This window comes from Synchiropus splendidus, chromosome 9 (assembly GCF_027744825.2).
Source record: "Synchiropus splendidus isolate RoL2022-P1 chromosome 9, RoL_Sspl_1.0, whole genome shotgun sequence".
Taxonomy (NCBI): Eukaryota; Metazoa; Chordata; class Actinopteri; order Syngnathiformes; family Callionymidae; genus Synchiropus; species Synchiropus splendidus.
The window spans coordinates 10,402,726-10,421,563 of NC_071342.1; the positions used below are offsets into that span (position 1 = coordinate 10,402,726).

Here is an 18,838-nt window from a genome sequence, read left to right on the forward strand (position 1 = left end):
TGTTAGCTACTACAAAACTATTTGTCATATATTTGTCATATTTGTCATGTCAAGTTCAAATAACTTCTTTATTGATAATTGAACATGCGAATAATCTAAAATTCATGCACAGTAAATGAGTATTTTTTTTACATTTATCTTACATCCATGTAATCCATGTAATTTGTGGGGTCATTTTGATGTACATATTTGTATTCTCTTCTTTAGAAAATGATTTAAAGGAGGTTTAAAAAAATGAATCATTTGTCATCACCAATCACATCACCCCAGGCAGAGGCGGTTAAATGACTGCGCTGAATCACCATTTTGATTTCCAGCCAGGATGCCAGTTTAAGAAAATTGGCCGTGCTTTAGACAGAATTGACCCCTGACCCCGTGACAGAAGAAAAACAAGCACAGTAGGGCATGGGGTTGGCTCCTCCTGTCGCTTCACAGCACAGCAAAACACGCCACACACACACACAACACAAAGGAGGGCAAACAAATACCTGAGAAAGAACCAGGAAATTACATCATAGCTCAGAACACAAGTGAATCAGTAATCCAATTCTGGCGTGCACAGTCAATAAAGGTTGTCTTCGTGTCGTGATAGTGTGGCGTCTGTTGGTATTTGAGGGTGATATTTGGCTTCAGGCTTCAGATAATAGCCACCTCCATGACGACCGTGGTGGGAGATAGACGGTGCAGCAGCTGTCGGCAAGTCAAATGTCAAAACACTTTGTATCTTTGTGGTGTGAAAAATTTGAAATTGACATTCCTGAGGTTCACTGAGGCTCGCCAGCACTCATTTAGGACTGAGAACCATGTGAAAGTGGCACACTTCCTGGGAGATGTGAGTTATCAAGTTCATATTTGCACGGGTCAGCGGGCTAATCGGATCTCTTTCCCAGTCAGTCAACTCATTACGGATCAACTTCACAGACATAAATGTGTCTTTTACGGCTTCCAGTCTCAAAGAAATATGTGGAGATTAGAAAGATCAAGAGATGAAAGAGTTACACAATACTTGACACAACACTATTGATAGAGAATTATACAACAGTTTTCAGTACACACTTACGTAAAAGCTGAATTTATTTACTTACAAAATAAAAAATACTTAAAAGCTGGAATGAATTAATTAAGAATACATACATACATACATACATACATACATACATACATACATACATACATACATACATACATCATCAACTGACCACCACTTAGTCCTGTATAAACATGCATAAAAGAAAAACAATTCAAGGGCAGGTTTACGAGCCAACAACTGAAGCAATGCCTCGCGTGAACATGTTAATATACAAGATTGCAGCTACAAGGCAGTGCTCACAACAACAAGTAGCAACACATGTAATGTGCTTCAGCATTGCCTGAGAACTGGTGAACAAATATGATGACATAACTGAATCCTGAAGGGGAATTGTAAGAGCCACAAAAGAACCACCTCAGTGTCATTTAATTTATGGGCTCATTCCAGTTTATTAATTCACAAAATGTACTCGTAAAATATGACAGAAGCAGAGATAGATTGCTACAAGAGAACAACATAATTCAAGCACCTACGCTGTTGACATTCTCTGACCTTAAAGTTAAGGACAGCAATAACAGCTGGACAACTAATGTAGTGCTGTAAAAAGACGTTTAAACAACATGTAAACGTATTCTAGAAAACTGATAAGTAGTTAAAAGGCGATAACACTTGGTCATAGTGTTGCCTAAACTCAAATGAGATGCTGGTAGGGATTTAAGCATGATCCCCAGAGTGGGTGAAATGTGGCAACAACTTCCATGTCTATAAAATTAATAGCTCACAACCGCAATAATGAAACCAAGGTAGTTACATATTTCCAACGCGGCTCACATGCTTAGCTCCTGAGAAGGTAAAGCATCCTACAATGATCCGGCTTGTAAGGGTCCACAATAATTGCCAAGGTTTTAACCTTGATGTTGACGTCATCACTAAGATATTTATCTGATCACATGTTGCACAATCTGATGTTTATAGCGTCTGCACTTGGGCACTGTCTGGAAATCTGGAGTGAGTATCCAGATATTTGGTGGGGAGAATAATAGCAGCTCACCCCAGGCAGGTTTACTCTTCCTGTTTGTTTTTCAGGGGGGTTCTGTGAGTGCTCCTTGCTGACTCATGCAGTGCAGATCTGTGTTCTGGGGCAAAGTCAGCAAGACTGCCAATGTACTCAGGGAAGGTCATAAACTGACTCCAACTTATCGGGGCAATTTCCACTTTGTAATACGCAGGTGTTTAGTCCGGCCCTTTAATTGAGGCCAGCCTGAAGGCGCCTTACGCCGCGGACTTTAAACCTTCTCAAATGACTTCTCTTCTGTTGACCAGTTTAGTGGTTATTTGAAAAGTAGGGTAATCTGTCACTTGTGATTTCATAATTGCAAGTTCCATTTCAATTCCTGTAAAATTCATGCAGGGAAATTATGACCAGCCTTTATATATATATATATATATATATATACAGCATAGAGGCTTATCTCTTTAGTGAAGATCACCAGATCATTAATGTTTGATTCAAGCAGTTGTAAATGTTTACTACAGCATAAGACGTAGGGACATAAACAGACAAAATGAATGAGTCCTTCCCAATTAAATCCATGTTTTGTTTTGCAAACAGGCCTAACTACAGACTTTAATCCTGGATATTACAAGATTATGCGCTGCTATTGAGCTAGATAAATAGCCTATTGTGATTTTCTAACCTGGGAAGAAATCCCAAAATTGATTCTATGTTTCAGAGGAAAAAAAAACAATAATAGCAATCGCTGCACTAGCACTTGCCAGAGGAAACACAAATTGATCAAGATTAATGATCCATTTACAAAAGCCACCAGCGTCCCAGATTTCTAAAATGTCCTGCCAACTAAAGCAACTACACAAAACTCGCCGTACAATTGTTTTAAGAGCATCTGCAGTGAAGACTGATTCAATCATTGCTGCAGACTTAAATCTTAGCAGGCATTATTTGAAGGCTGAGATCAATAAATAACTTGACTGAAAGGTAGTTTTTGGCAGAAGCAAAAGACAAACAAAACAATCTATATAACAAAAGAGCAGTGAATTTCACTGCTAACTGATGCTGTGGCTATATGATCAGTGTTCAAACACATTATCATTTTATCACTAAGACCAGTTCACCTAATAGCATGTACATAAAACAAAGAAAAGAACATTAATTCTAGGGTGTGTTACTGCCTCTCAGGGATAAGCTCCAGCCCCCTGTGACCTCATTAAGCTGAAGAAAATGTATGAATGAGTGGGAACAACAAGCAGCCGGCAGCTTCCCAGCTAAAAACAATCATTGACAAAGTGGATAAAATGAAGCAAACATTAAGATTATGGACTAAGTAGTACTGGCATTTTGTTACTGAAACTTCCAAAATCTAAACAGATCTCAAACATGTGTTTGCCTCAATAACCTCATGTGATGCTTACATAATGTGGCTTGAAACTATTTTGTGAACCTTTAGTACAACATGTGGTGAAAAATAAAGTGCAGTTGTGCTGTTGTGTAAGTTTTAAAAATTATAATGCCCAGGTGTTTGTGAAATATTGTTTCATGTGACAACTTATTGAAAGGAAACAAAGGATATAACATTAACCTCTCACCATAAATGTCTTTTTTTTTTAAATACTGGAAGTCTAAAGTTTGAATGACACGTGCCTCTTAGCTAACCAAGACTACACAAAAGCCCATCAGTCTCAAGCAAATTAGAAATTGTGATAGGTAGAAAAATAAATTAAAGATTTTGTCTTGTGTCTTCCTTTAATTATTAAACTAATATTGGTTAGCAGTACACTATTGACAAGCTATTTAACTTTCTTATCGTGTTGAGTTTCAACTGGAATTGAGCCTGATTTAAACATGAAGGAATAACAGAGCCTAAAAATGTGATTTTATAACAATATCATGTAATGTGGATGTGGTTCAATGCGTTCCTGATTATGTGAATCGATTGCAGAAATGCCCAAATCTAAATTACTCTGAATCCTGTGATGAGAAAAATCAGCTATGAGTGGAACAAAGAAACCAGTGATAGCTGAAAATCCAACCACAATAATCTCATAAATGTGATCATTCAATATCGCAAAATGGGAAAACATGTCCTTGGCTTCACGAATTCGTCTTTCTAAATGCCTTTAATAATTTCCAGATGAAAGCACTTTGCAATGCAAATCAGCCTTTGTGAAAAGGGGCGGGGCCAGAGCGGTTGCGCAAGCGTGTCCTCACATTGTGCCATGCATGCTCTCTAAGTAATTACTAAATAATTGCAGCGTGTTAAAGGCTAAAAAGAGACGACTCTGCCTCATCATTGTGCTTCACGGCTACGGCGAGATAGTGAGGCATCAGCGCTGCATGTACGGGAAACATGATATCCTTTCTATTACTCAAGAGGAAGGAATGTAAGTAAAAAGACATCAGCAGGAAGTACAAACAAGGCTTTGTGTCTCCGACTTGACAATATCACAGAGGCGCATTTCCATCAAGGTGTCAGGGATCCGCTTATTAAACGGCTGGGTGATGAATATCCGCGTGAACACAACACACCATTTGTTCAATCGAGGAAAAGCTCGTCATAATCAAGAGCGGTAACCGGATCACAAGCGCCACATATGGTCGCAGTCAATCATAACTATTGCTTTTCTTCCTCCGCGTAATGCAACACAATGATATGTGGCGGATGGAAAGCGAGTTTAAACGTGTCAGGGCTTTCAACATCGCGCTGTTGCTAAATATCCATTAACAGCATTTGTTTTTCTGAGCCGTTAATGTTCTGTTTGGACATTTTGAGGTCAGGGATACAGTGGTGTTAACATTTACGATGTACATTTAAAGCCGTAAACGCATCGGCTGCCGGGGTGTAATACATCAGTAACGTGAAGCACAAAACAAAAACGCTGTTTGACAATAAGGAAGAGCAGCAGGACGAAACAGGCACCAATTCTTCCTACCTCTCCGTGGGTGACCGTCCGTCCCTGCGGTGTGTCCTCCGGAAGAAAATAAAGTTTGGAGCTTGATAAAAGTTGTTTGCTCGTTCTTTCTTCCCAGAGCAACTGGAGCTCCGCTATGCAAATAGGGTCCTCTGGTTTACATCTGACGAAGAAAAAGTCTCCCAGAGACAGAATCCTGGCTTTACCGTCCCGGTTAAATTTAAAGGCTTTGTAGAAAATATATGGTCCGTGTAAACCGCAAGACGAGCCAACCCACTGTGGAGGGAAACAATATACATATACATATATTATTCATTTAATACACACGTTAAATAATACCGCGAGGTCCGGATATCGCGCTAATCTTTTTTGTACACACAATCGCTATCGTGCGACTATTTTTAGACGTTCAACATATGACACAGATGTGTTCGGAAATGAAATGTGTCAAAGTTTGGTGGCTTGAACACGCCTGCCAAACGTCGAGTCGTCAGCGTTTAACGCCGGGCGAAAATAGGAGAAATAAAGGAGTGATGTTTCACGTTACCTTCAGTGAGTTCGGCTCCATCTCGACGTTATGAATTGATTAAACTCAACACGCTCTCCAAACTTGCTGGCTTGAATGGATTGCCGAAGGTCCTGGAAGGTAGAAAAAACTGTCGTCTGTAAAAAGGCGTGTTTTTCACGCAAAATGTCATTTGATTTGTCGGTTTTGGAGTAGAATATATTCGGGAAGGATGTTTGTGAGTGCATGGTATATTTCTAGAGGTGCCAAATGTTGCGGTTAATTTTGGTCGCATTTTATTCAATTCAACGGCTGCGTTCGGCTTAATAATATGATCTTGTGAATAAACAACGCCAACCCGAGCAGTGACTACATCCTTATCGGCCCTCACGAGCCTCATAATAAATTTTTAAGCATTTACCTCCATTCTCTATGTAAACACCAGCATGATTTGAGCCAATATGGTGCAATCCGTTGTTATGCACCTTCCAGGACGCCAGTAAAAGACGTTCAGTATGAAAGCACATTTCTCACAGTAATGACACCGAAGCGCCTTCAAGAAACAATCTTACATGAAAGTTAATAGGGCTATCAAATGATTCCTCAAAAGGCGATGTGGGGACACGTGGTGTTCCGGCTCGGACCCCACTGCAACTCGCTATCCGTACTTACATTCGCCTGCGATCGATATCGGACGATATTGTTGAATTCATGTAGCTCGTTTGAAACGCAAACGTAGTAACAAAACGATCCACATTCTACGGTATTATTCACAACACATTTGGTTATAAACTACACTGAAACAATGCCTTGTTTTAGTCGCCTATGCATCACACGATAACACATTCAAAACAAACTGTTATATAATGATCTAGTAAATATTTATTCTATTAAAGATAGATTATTATTAATCGCGTTATTATTAAAAAATAAAATAAAAATCCAATCCACACGAGTCACAATCGTAATATGATGCATTTAATGTCGGACATTTGGGTATTGTTCTCGCAACCCCGCCACCTCTATTATGTGTCATCGTTATGTTATCTGCTGTCTGGAGATATTCACATGTAAAGTTGCAGTACCCGCCGTGACTACATGGTAGCGCTGTTTCACAGTCCCAGCGTTTTAAAAACAGCACTGAGATCACAGAGCAGCCCACAGCGACATAAGCCTGTGACACCAGCAGCTCTTTCAAGTACAACATTACGCAATGCGCCTTTTTCCAGAAATAAAGGCGGAGTGCTTACAGACACGGTTATGTTTCCTCCATCTGGAATCAGTGTGAATGTCAGGTTACATCACATTCACACAATCAGGGACTGTAAAGACCAGGGACCACAGAGAATATAACATTTAAATATTGCAAAATAATTATTACTATTACTCTAACGGCATTCCTGTTCATCATGGCATTAATCATATTATCAAATTAAATGTTCCCATAGTATGAGTGGTTTTCCACACTCAACACATTTGTGCTCACATTCACAGCTCGTTTTCTGTCTCATAATTGAAAAACTGCACGATACGGAACCTTGAATATCAGTGCCAATGTTGTGAGACGGGTCTCGCTATACATCCGTAATGATTTCTCAACATGCCGCACAGAATTCACCCCCACTGTGAATGTAATACAACCGCCAAGCTCTCACAGTTGTTTTCCTGATTCCTCTCGCAGCAATTTTAGTGGCTTAATCAATGGGGTAACATTGTTAATGGCAGCAGCCATAATGAAGTCTCTTGTTAATCAATGGCTCCACTCCAGCGCTTGTCGAGAAACTACTTGTCAACCGCGATGGCGCCCAGTGGCGTCAGCATCATTACAAATTGGCATGAAAGTGAGCTTCAGTATAAATACATTGTTTATAAACCAACCATGATACTGGAGTGAAACACAAAGTGCTTCTTTTGAACAGAACTTTAACACACACGATAGAAGGAGATATATCAGCTGATGGCTGGATTTACATGCAGAGACAAATTCCCTTTTGTGGTGAACTTGTGTCATATGTTTCATACCTCGCATGCCTCATTTAAGGAAGTATCGACAGCTCGGCGGGTGACAGGAAAGAAAGTTTATTTCACAACATTGGTCATATTTAACAGCCGAATGCACCGCAAACACAAACCATGAATTTTTAAAGGTTTGCTTAAACTCAAATTAGTTGAAGGTCATTGGTCGATAAAGATATTGAGGAGTGAAACTGAAATTATTTCCAACCTGCGATCTGATTTACTTTAACTTATTTCAACTAACACAGAGAAATTATGTCTTTTTTGCATGTTCTGACGGTAAACGCTGACAGCATGTGTGCGTGATGGTGCGCACAGGAATATTGAGGCATCGTTTTTATTTCAAACGGGAGCAATGATTGTCTGCTGTCTGCTCTTAGTGATGTCCTGATGAGGTTTCATGAAACTGTGTCCCCACTTTCAGAGCCCACTAGATGGCACTCTCTGCTTAAAAATCCTTGGCTTTGAATAAGCATTTCAATGAAAGCAGCATAATTCTTAAACCCTGTTTCATTAAGCATTTTAAGAAGAAGAGGAAGGAGAAGGATGAGGAGGACGAGGACTAGAAATAAAAGGACGAGGAGGATAAGAAGACTGACTTTTTAAAACATACTTTATTAATGTGACAAATGCATGGGGAGTAAGAAGGAGAAGGAAGAAAAGAAGTACACTTATTTTAACGCTTACAAAAAGTGTTATTCACGAAAGGGTTTTCAAGATGAACCAAAAGAAGAAGATAAAAAAAGAGAAGCTCACATACTGAAAATCCTGGGAAAAAATCAGGCGATACTCCCAAATCCTGCCCTCTTGAATTATATTCTTGAGTCTGGAATAAAACAATAGAAATACCATCAAGTGGCTGAAGGTTTCTCTCTTATGACTGTTTGTGTTATTTTTGGTTGTTTTCCTGACTCAGTCATCACTCAATGGTACTGGTTCTGTGTCCTGCCAGGTGGTGTCAAGCACTTACACGCCTTGCATGGATCCAGCATGGTTTCAAATCACACACTCAGTCTTTATAAGTCAGACACAAACCATTGCTATGCTCCATGTGCAAACTTCTTAGTAGCACACATATTGCGTACAAGCAACTGGGATCTTATTAAATCTGACCCATATTTTCATGAGCATCAATATGATTAGTGTCTTCATCCACAGCAACAGGACCTTGGTTTGTATCGCTGAGTGACGTCGTCCAAACCAGACAACAGAAGTAGCAAGCTACACCTTTATTTAGAGTCATTGAAGGCCAAGTCAAAAGGCCACATTGACCCAAATACCTGAGTGGTGAGCTTTTAATGGGGTTTTAATCTTGGCGTCTCAACCACGCTAGGTGAATCAGCTGGATCTGTTTCCTTCCAAATATCTGACATGTGAAGAATGCAGAATTGAAAACCCAGTCTTCAAACATGCCATTGTTTTCCTGTCCATATCATCCGCACGTTTGTGTGAAGCAGCTCTGTGCTTGTATAAAAGATTAAATATCGTTGTGAATGCATTTCTCACAAAGGCTCGACCACAAATCCTCAAAAAGCCCATAATGCTAAAGGAAAAATTGGATCAATATGTCTTGGGCTGGTAATGATGCGTTTGTTGTCTACAGTGTAAACGTACAAATGGCATCTAAGTGGTAAAGGCTGATTTTTTTTCCACTACAGGTGTTCCACATTCCACATAATGAGGGCGCCCCAGCGTGGTGCCACAACCGAGGTTGTAAAGTTACCTCAACACAGAGATTGAGAGTGATGGTTTTAACCACACCAAAGCAGCACAAACTCACTTAAAATATCATTTTTTTCCCCCAGTAAACTCTCAACATGTGGAGGCAGGCACTAATCACAGTTCTGGATTTTAGCTCAAACCAATGGTGTTTTCTTTGATAAAAGCATTCTTGTGCTGTATTTTGTCTTTGGCATGCTCACAGTCTGAATTTTCCATCAACTACTATCTGTTTAAAAGATGGACCAAAAAAGGAAACTATTTCAACAGAATCTCCAGTAAAAATATGTAGTTGCACTAAAACAGTTATGAAATGTTGGTGATGTCCCTGGGCATATTTGCACCACTCAATACTCTAAGTGTGTCTCGCATGTCTTGTAGTGTTGTGCCTGAAGCACTGCTTCAGTTGAAAAAAAAGAAAAAGAAATCTTAATTAACACAAGACAAAACTTGTTTTTCAGTATGAATAAAAATGTATCTTAATTCTCATTTGTTGATTCTGGATTTAAATACTTGAATTTAGAAATGAAAGAGTGCGTGCGTGAGGGGCAGGTATGTGTGGCCCCGAGGGCGTTGTTGTCTTCCTCTTTATTACAGCTACAGTAATATTTGAACGCCGAGGTTCATGGGAATTAAGGAATGCCAGAGACATACGAGTGCGTCCTCCCTATAACTCCCTAAAAGCTCTCCTTAAATGAATCTTTTGAATTGCAGCTGCAACGTTCTCCTTGCACGACATTGAGGAAACAGTTATTTTAAGCGGTATTATCAGCACAGCAGTGAAGTGCGGCAGAGTAAACAAGGATCCGCTCAGTCTGGCTGTCGGCTGTGTGTTTTTCACAAGGTTCATCGTATATTTGATCACCTTCGAAGGTCAAACACTGAGGAAGAGGGATGAAGAGCAGTGCACTGAAGGAATAATAACTGCGATACAGCACAGCCAATATACAGTAGAGAATAAGTGGATGTATTTAAAAAAATAAATAGGGCAAAAAAAAAAAATACAATAAAATAAATAAATATATAATAAAAAAATGTATATAATAAATAAAAATAATAATAATATAATAAAAATATTAACAGATTAATCATTATAAACTATTGCAGGGAATATTTTCGCAGCAACAATTCCAGGTGCACAGCATAGATATCATAACCAAAACATCTTTGATGAGAAGACTTCAACTTGAGTCGACTTGAATTCGATAATTATGGTGTCTAATATTCCAAAGCGATTAATCACAATTAATTTATGAAAAACCTGTGATTTAATTGATCAATTTGAATCGAGTCGGGCCTAAAAAAATGTTTATATTTCTATAGAAACTCAAATGAGAAAAAGAAAATAACAACAGAAGAGATTTGCATGAGGAAAATAAAAATTAACCATAACATAGGGATATTATCACAAGTTACATTTAAAATAGTGTTCTTGACTTTGAAGAATTGTACAATTAACACATGCCCTTAAAATAGATTCTAGAAGGAACATAGGTGGCGCTGGACTCTCGTAGGTTTTTTTTGTTATTGTGAGGTGTATTAAGTGACACATTATTTTAGGTCAGACTAACTATACTAATACGTTTCCCCAGCTGTAAAAATACTACTGCAAAAACTACAACAACATTGACTTACTTATTCATAAACATTAGCTGCTTGAAGTCGTCCTTCAGCTAATGGCTAGCATGACACCACGACGCAGCTGTCGCGCCTCACAACAATGTTGCATTTGTTATTGTTCTTCTGACATTTTTTATTAGAAATGAGCAAACATGTATTTTTTTTTTTTAAATTCATCCTTCACACAACACACTGCAAGGAGAATATGTTAACATTTTTTTGGCCACTACTCTCATGCTATTTGACCTGCTAACACGTGTTAGCGTTGTCACACATTTACTGAATATTGATCAAGTGAGGCTGAGAAGGCATCAATATTTTTGTGCTGAGAAACACTGTATAAATATACTTCAATGTCAATGATTCCAATATTGCCTGGCGACAGATTTAGGAGCCAGTAGTTGATATAAATATGTATCCATTCACACTTTTTGTTTTATGTAGAACATATTTCTTTCTAAATTATGTAATCCAGCTCACCACTTGAATAATAAAATAGCTGTAATTATTGCATTATTATGACTAGAAAAGCATTATAGTCATGAATACAAGGAGCGCAATGCAAAGATTTTCCATTAAAAAATCAAGCCGCATATATGATGCATGTTTGCCACTTATATGATCTATTTTTGAATCCACAAATGAGTAAATTGATTGCTTGGCTGGAAAGGGGGGATGGGGCTCAGTGCTGAATATTGTAATTGAAAAGATGGATTGCACAAACCATAAATTATGCATCAAACAGTACAATCAATCTACAGAAGCACAGAGATATCTATTAGGAAGACTGAGAGAATTCTTTAATCTCATGTGCATGATCCATCCATTTCCACATAATACACTTTTTTGATGCTTTCACATGATCTCATCTTTATATTTATAAGCGGTTTTGTTTAACATTCAGCCACACAGTTGGATACAAGCCTCCGTCCAAGTTAAATACTGACATAATCTCCAAAATCCTAGTGATTCTCACCGTAGATGTGTCCTGTTTAAATATAACCCTCCAGAAATTGTGTCTTGGTTTCCTGTGGAGGTGAACGCACACGGCTGGACGGACAGAAAGCTAACACTGTTCTAATGAGTCTGAAGGTTTAAAATTAGCCCTTTAGCATCACACAGGTCTCCGGTTACTCCGCAGAGTCACCCTGCAGACGAAGGCCATTGTCGGGCGATTAGACTCACACAAAGACTCAGGTGTTGAGTTACTTGAGAAACACGTTGCGCCACTCAAATTTACTTGATGGATTTTTAATGTCCGGGGACTTTCCATTGATGATAGACGAATATACAGCTGGTAATGCGACCCAGTTACTGGAGGGAAATTAAGACATTGACCCAATTTATTTGCAATAAATTTCATTTCAATGGCGCAACAAACCCACTTGCGATTATGTAGACGCATAAATAAGACGTTCATGTTCTCAATGATTCTGACATCCCTTTCACTTATTTGTAACAAAATCTAGTCACGACAGCCTATTCTAGTTTATCACAGTAATGTCATAAAGTCTGAGGAGAGCATTTGAACACATAATGTGGTTTTGGCGAATGACGCTAATGATGTTTTTAATGATGTTTTGCGATATTCCAGAAGCTTTAATGATGACATTACTTTCTTCCCCCTGAATTAAATGCAGTGGAAGTCAAATTAAAATGATTTTTATGACTGATGCTCTATATATGAGGGTGCAGCATGATGACAGCTATTATTATTATTATGTTAACAGTTATTTAGGTTTGTTTGGATACAGAATTGCTCACACATGAACATGCAATGGAACTTTCAGGATTGCTATCTGAGCTTGGATTAGATTTTGGTGCTCTTGTGGACACTTTGAATCCTTTGTCTTTAAGGGCCCTCAGTGTTATGGCAGCACTGTAACACTACTGCCCCCTGAAAATAAAATAAAATAAAATAAAATAAAATAAAATAAAATAAAATAAAATAAAATAAAATAAAAGTTTTTCAGTTTGTTTAGTGGTGTCTATTGTGGAGTGTCTTGTGTCTTATTTCAGGGGTCACAATATCATCACACATTGGAACTGTGTTTAGGTTTTTGGGCCAGATTTAGCTCCTGGAGTTCGAAGTATTGCCATGCTTTTTTGCTACCATGCTGCATGAAACATATAATAAATACATATGCTAAGTATTTTTTCCAGTTCCATATTAGTGCAGAAGAGTTGGTCAATCTAATGGGTGGGTTATTAAGTTTCCAAAAGGGCCCACATTATACTCTGTGACTAATGTGTAAATCCATCGAGCCAAAAGGACAAGAAACAGCGCCTTAATTTCCGTCTCTTAAAAATGGACAGTATATTTATGCCATGTATCAGCTCAAGATATTTGAAAAGTTATAATTATTCATTACAATATTTAGTTTTTTTTTCTTAACGTAATGCCCTCCAATATATTTTATTTATTTATTTTACGTTTCAATCTGAAAGAAGGGAACGAAACTGACCTTGTGAGGGCCGTGTAAATACAAGGAAGGGCTGCATGTGGTCCCCGGGCTTCACTTTGCCCACCCAACATGCAGTAAAAGGATTAGGTTTCTGTGGTATGTTGGAGCTGGTTTTAAATGAAGGTTCAGTGTCGTAGTACCGCCATGTTGAGCTGCAGTGTAAAGTCTCATCCAATGATAATCAAAACCAGCTGACTGAGGCAGTCTAAATCCAGCCATGATAATTTAGGAATAAATCATAATCACTCAAACATACATCCATCTCTTCCTAATAGAGCAGAATTGTTTGATAACGTCAAGTGAGTCATTTTAATAAGCACATGGCAAACACCATCATGCGGCGGTGCAACGTGAACTCAAGTGTATACAAGGGTTGGCCTCATAAATTCTGTTGGGTTATTACTGCTGCAGCAAATGTAAATTTGTCTCATAGACGGCAACGGCTCGGCGACGTGAGAAATGCATATACCGCCAACAAAATAGGCTGTTTCATTCCCTGACTATCTGCATAAACATCAGCCCTGCACGCACACACTCAGTCACACACACAGAGCGCTTGTTTTATATCTCCACATCTGAAACCAGGATTAGAAGCATGAATAATGCATTTATGTAAATGTCTGAGGGTATAACTATAAAAGATGAGAGTGATGGAAAAGCCTTTTTTAGTGAGTGATGGATATTTCAATGCGGATATGGGGTCAGATTCTTTAAAAAGGAGGAACGCAGCCAATCCTTTAGTTAAAAGGTCACCTGAACATGTGAGGAATACATCAATACGCAATCTGATCTCAGCGTTTCGATTTGCTCTTTGTGTTTCACACATCAGTCGGGTTATTACGCACTGTGGTCATACTCTCAGTGACTGTGAAGGGGCTGAGGACAGTGAACTCAGCGTTTACCATCTGTGAAACACATCGGCATCTCCGCCCTCCTGTAAATGGTACATAAATGTCAGCAGATGTGTATGATCCGATGATTCAATGGAGCGTGTCACCCTACCAGTCAGGCATGTGTCAAACAACTCTAGGTGTGCAACCATTTTAACCAACTGTTGGGTCTGAAAATCAGCAACAAACATGACTCAAGGAACTGCAATTGGTCGAAGTGAAATGTTCCTGGACAAGGGTGTCTCAACTCAGTAGCATCACAGGAACTAGTGATGAGGTTTCATGAGACACTGTCCTCATTTTCAGTCAATCTGATCTTTGGCTTCATGTAGCAATTTCAGTGAAACCGCCTATTATTTTTCAGTGTAGAGCGCCACCTACTGAGCTCAGAAAATTAGTACACCGTTTCATGAAGCGTCATCACCAAGTATTAATATAAAATATGAACCATGGAGACAGAGGTGGAGAGCCACCATGAAAAAGAAGCCGATCTTCAACACTGGACCTCAATCTCCATCCTCCTTCCAGCACTCACTAGCAATGGTCACCATCTTACTTCTGACACCAAGAGGGCAGAATATTGAATAGAATATAGTATACATTATTTTTTGCCATTGTTATTTCACAATTATTTTTGACTGTGTCGGCACTAATACTATCGTCCCCTACGCCACGTGACACTGAAGAACCGGTTGTAGTTCCGTGATCACAGATATCATAGGGCCCTTGCATAGCAAATGCGTCTTTATGGTATACGGACATCATTTTAGACATCAAGGTACATTCATGTGACTCACGCTTCTTGTTCCCAAGTAGTCGCTGGTTTCCTGCCACCAAAGCGACTTACCCCCACCGCCTCTCAAGTCGCACGTAATAAGTCAGTCTGCTGGGGCCGGGTCTAAGGTTAGACCGAAGATTTGCAAATTCTGAGTCTATCAGATCTTTCAGAGGAGCAGGAACATGTTATCTTCCATTTAACTTATTCTTGTTGAGGAATTTTCCCTCTCTGCAAACGTCATGTTAAAGTCTGGACTGTGATTGGTTAATGTGCTGCGAATTGTTGCCAGCATTCATATTTTCCAACTAATGATCGCCTGAAACAGTGCTTGCCATGTTCTGCGTCGGTGCCCCAAACTAGTCATTTTCCTATTGCAACAGTTCGTTCACATAACACAAGCACACCTCTATATCCACTTTTTGTGTTGATCAGTCACAGAAATTGGTGTTTTGTGTATAAAACCAACACCCACTAAATCATGGTCACCTGTGTGTCGCGCCAAAGGTATTTTCACCTGTCTGAGAGACCAAAGATATTTAATATTAAACATGAGCAGGAAATGATTTCAGCAAATCTAATTTGAATGACCAACTGAAATTGCGCCACAAAAATAGAAGCTTTGAAAAGTAGTCAACGCTATTTTACATCCCAAATATATTTGTGTTGCTGATTGAATATGGTAAATGAATTTGCCCTTAACAGCATTTTTTGAGCCAGAAACAGCTTGAGAATTCAACATCCACAGCAGAAGCGGACAGCAAAGTCTGGTGAGTTCAAAGATGAGCTATCACAACAACAAATATTATGACCCAGAAACGCTCCACTAACTTGAACCAAGACCATTGTGTAACCACGTAAAGCTGCTCTGAAACACTCTCGGTGGGATTTGCAGCGAAAGCCGAGCATTGTAAACTGCATTATTATTATTCTGTGTTCATGCGTTTAGGATACATAAATCATCTTTCTCAAGGATGAAGCCAAAGAAGCAGAGCTTACTGACATGAAAGCATTGTGAGCTTTAATAACTCATCTCTTTCTAATTTAGCAGTCACTCCTTGTTGCTATGGTGACAGGGGGATATTTTGAGACAAGTAATGACCTATGCAAAACCCACTCACTGTAAACTTCACTCAGGCTAAATGAAATCGCCGTCCTCGCCGTGTGTGATACATGATGAGAAGTTAATCCCTCAGCTATGTCGTCTCTTTTTCTCACAGAGCAAATTAAAGTGGTTAATATCAGCGTAGAACATCTGTAGGCTGTTTACTGCCAGCCAAGCGGGGAGCAGCAGCCAACTCTGCGCCGCATAATAGTCTTTTGTTTATATGACTAATGCAGATTTGTCAGGTTAGGGTCAGGGGAAAAATGCAGAGGGCGGGGGGGGCGATGAATAGCCTCAATGACATGTTTTTAAGGTAACCTGATACGTTTTACACCAAATCCCCATCCGATATCACTTTCTATCTGGAGCCCGCGTCAGAGATTCCACACTGGAAACGCTTTGAAGACACAGATCTGGAGAAAATCGTATTTGTCCAATAAGTGCTTGGCCTGTTACAGCTGTCGGTGCTAAGATAGTACGAGTCATGTGTTACCCATTTCAGTCCATTTTCATTGATGCAAATGCCTGACATGTGTGACACGGCAGGGCTCGGGTTGGAGACAGTATTTTAACAATGAGTGGCCAGAAAGAAGAGCAACATGAGCATTTAACCACCTGCTTCCCCCAGCGACCTGCAAAGACAGGTTATATTTAGGGAAACAATCTGCCTGTGGAGACTCTGACATGGCTGGAAAACAGACATCTGCAGTGAAATAAAGCAAATAGACAACAAGAGAAAGGAATGCATGAAATGGGTGTGGCCAAACATGATTTTCAACAGCCAATTAAAAAACGTCATATCTTGACAGGCTTGACCTTGTAATGATTAAACAGGTTCAGGTCAGTCGACTGCACAGCTACACATTGCTGCAGTGTTCAAGACAAACAAGTACATTTAGGCATGTATTTATTCAAGTAAACGTAAAAGTTATTAATTTTCAAGCTCTTTTGCTTTGACATATGTGTTTTTATTTAATATTAATGGGTAAATAAATAAATGCAATTCAATACATATCATTATTCATGAGTTGTTGATGGTTATTATTAATTATTCAATAACAACTAATAATTGTTATAATAAGGTACTAAAAAATACAGTGAAATGCCATCAAACAATTTCAGTTTCATTGTTTAAACATATTTTATTATTTCAAGACGATAATACAGGGGTTTTAAAGTAGCAAGTGCACACATGCAGGAATTATTATTATTATTATTATTATTATTAATAATAATAATAATATTGTTGTTGTCCTTTTGATGTTGTCTCTTAGAGCCTGAAAAATGTTCCGTTCTAGACGAAAAACAGTCACGATAAAAAGTACTTCTTATCATATTGGTTGATTGATTGCCTTTATTCATCTCACAATGGAAAAAATGCCACAGCAACGACACGCACACAAACAATACAGTCAACACTGAAGAAACCACTCTGCATATTATTTCAATTGATTAATTTTGTAATATTAATCAATATCACTCCAGTTCGTACATCTTCGAGTGAGGTGAGCCTGACCCACCGACCGGATGAGAGATGCGGTTTCACTCATAGTTGCTCTGTCACTGGTGACCTTTTGTTTGTGATCCACTTAAGTTACATTCTTTTAGGTCAGAATATGTAGTCTTGCAGGGGGAGGAGGGGTGGCTGATGGACACTTTGACAGTGACAAGGGGGGGGTGAATGAGCTGATCTGGGATTGACCCAGCGACCTCTTTATTACACGTCTGCCACTCCACTTGTTAGCCAGATATTTGACACCGTAAATAACGTTTTGGTTTGTTTTCTGTCAGCCATTGGGTGCGTTTGGCCAGAACCAGGCGGGCGCAGCACCGATTGTCGGTACTGGATTGTCATGTTTTCATGGCAATTCAAAAAGATCAAAATTAGAAGCATGCAGTATTCACGTGTGAATAGTGTGTATCACTGTTTCCTCACTGTATGATGGAGCGTGAATGAGTGGATGCCGACACAGATGCAAGCAACTGAAATGTGTGTGGCCGCTGCATGTGGGAGGGGTTGCCGAGTGAGTGACGTCTCTCCAGAAGTGAAGAGGTGCCCGGTGCGTGTCCAGCTCTGAATGTGCGCTTCTGTGCAGTTTGGCTGTGACAAAGTCATAAACCAAGTAACGCTCTGTCCCAGACTCGCCTCATCCCTGTCCCAGCTCCAGCCCACAACAGGACCTCAAACCCTGGAGTGCGTGCTCGAGTCTCAGAGGTGTCGAGAGTGAGCACCTCCCCTGTGACACTCGACCACGGTCCAGTGCGGAAACTGGAAAGGTTTTACACCTTTGTTCGAGTTCTGGATTTTCGTTCAAAATCCGAAGCAAAAAAATGTCTAAATTTTTGTTCGAACTCTGTTCGAATTCCAGGACGTTCGAAAACTGAGGTACCACTGTATTAAAGAATGTGTCTTACAGGTTAACTAGGCGTTGCAACAGCCTGGTCTCGCAACCTCTCACCGATCGGTGCAGCGCCCGCCTGGTTCTGCTTGAACGCACCCACTCTATGACTGAGGTAGGTCCAAACATGCAAATAAAAGACTTGCTCAGGGGCACAACAGCAGCCGCATGAGAACCCAGTGATAATATATATCTACTGAATACAGTACACTGGTCCTGCATACATGTTGTTTATCTCATGAAACTGATAACAATATGTTTGTTGAGCCTCAGCACTCGATTGAACCAAGGTCACAGGAGCGGGGTTCTAATCCCAGAGGGACCTGATGTGGGAATCTGATTTATCTGAAGCACTGCAAATAATTACCAGATTCATGTGTTTATTTC

General features: G+C 39.5%; 1 protein-coding gene across 1 annotated transcript in view; it reads right to left on the reverse strand.

The window, feature by feature from the left end:
* Positions 1-5,601, reverse strand: part of arid5b (AT-rich interaction domain 5B) — a 108,812-nt gene extending 103,211 nt beyond the window's left edge. The window contains exons 1-2 of the mRNA XM_053875933.1: positions 5,505-5,601; positions 4,979-5,233 (exon numbers count right to left, since the gene is read on the reverse strand). Coding sequence (XP_053731908.1) covers positions 4,979-5,233; positions 5,505-5,525 — 276 coding nt within the window. The 5' untranslated portion in view covers positions 5,526-5,601. The remainder of the gene's footprint in view (positions 1-4,978; positions 5,234-5,504) is intronic.
* Between the last annotated feature and the right edge of the window lie 13,237 nt (positions 5,602-18,838).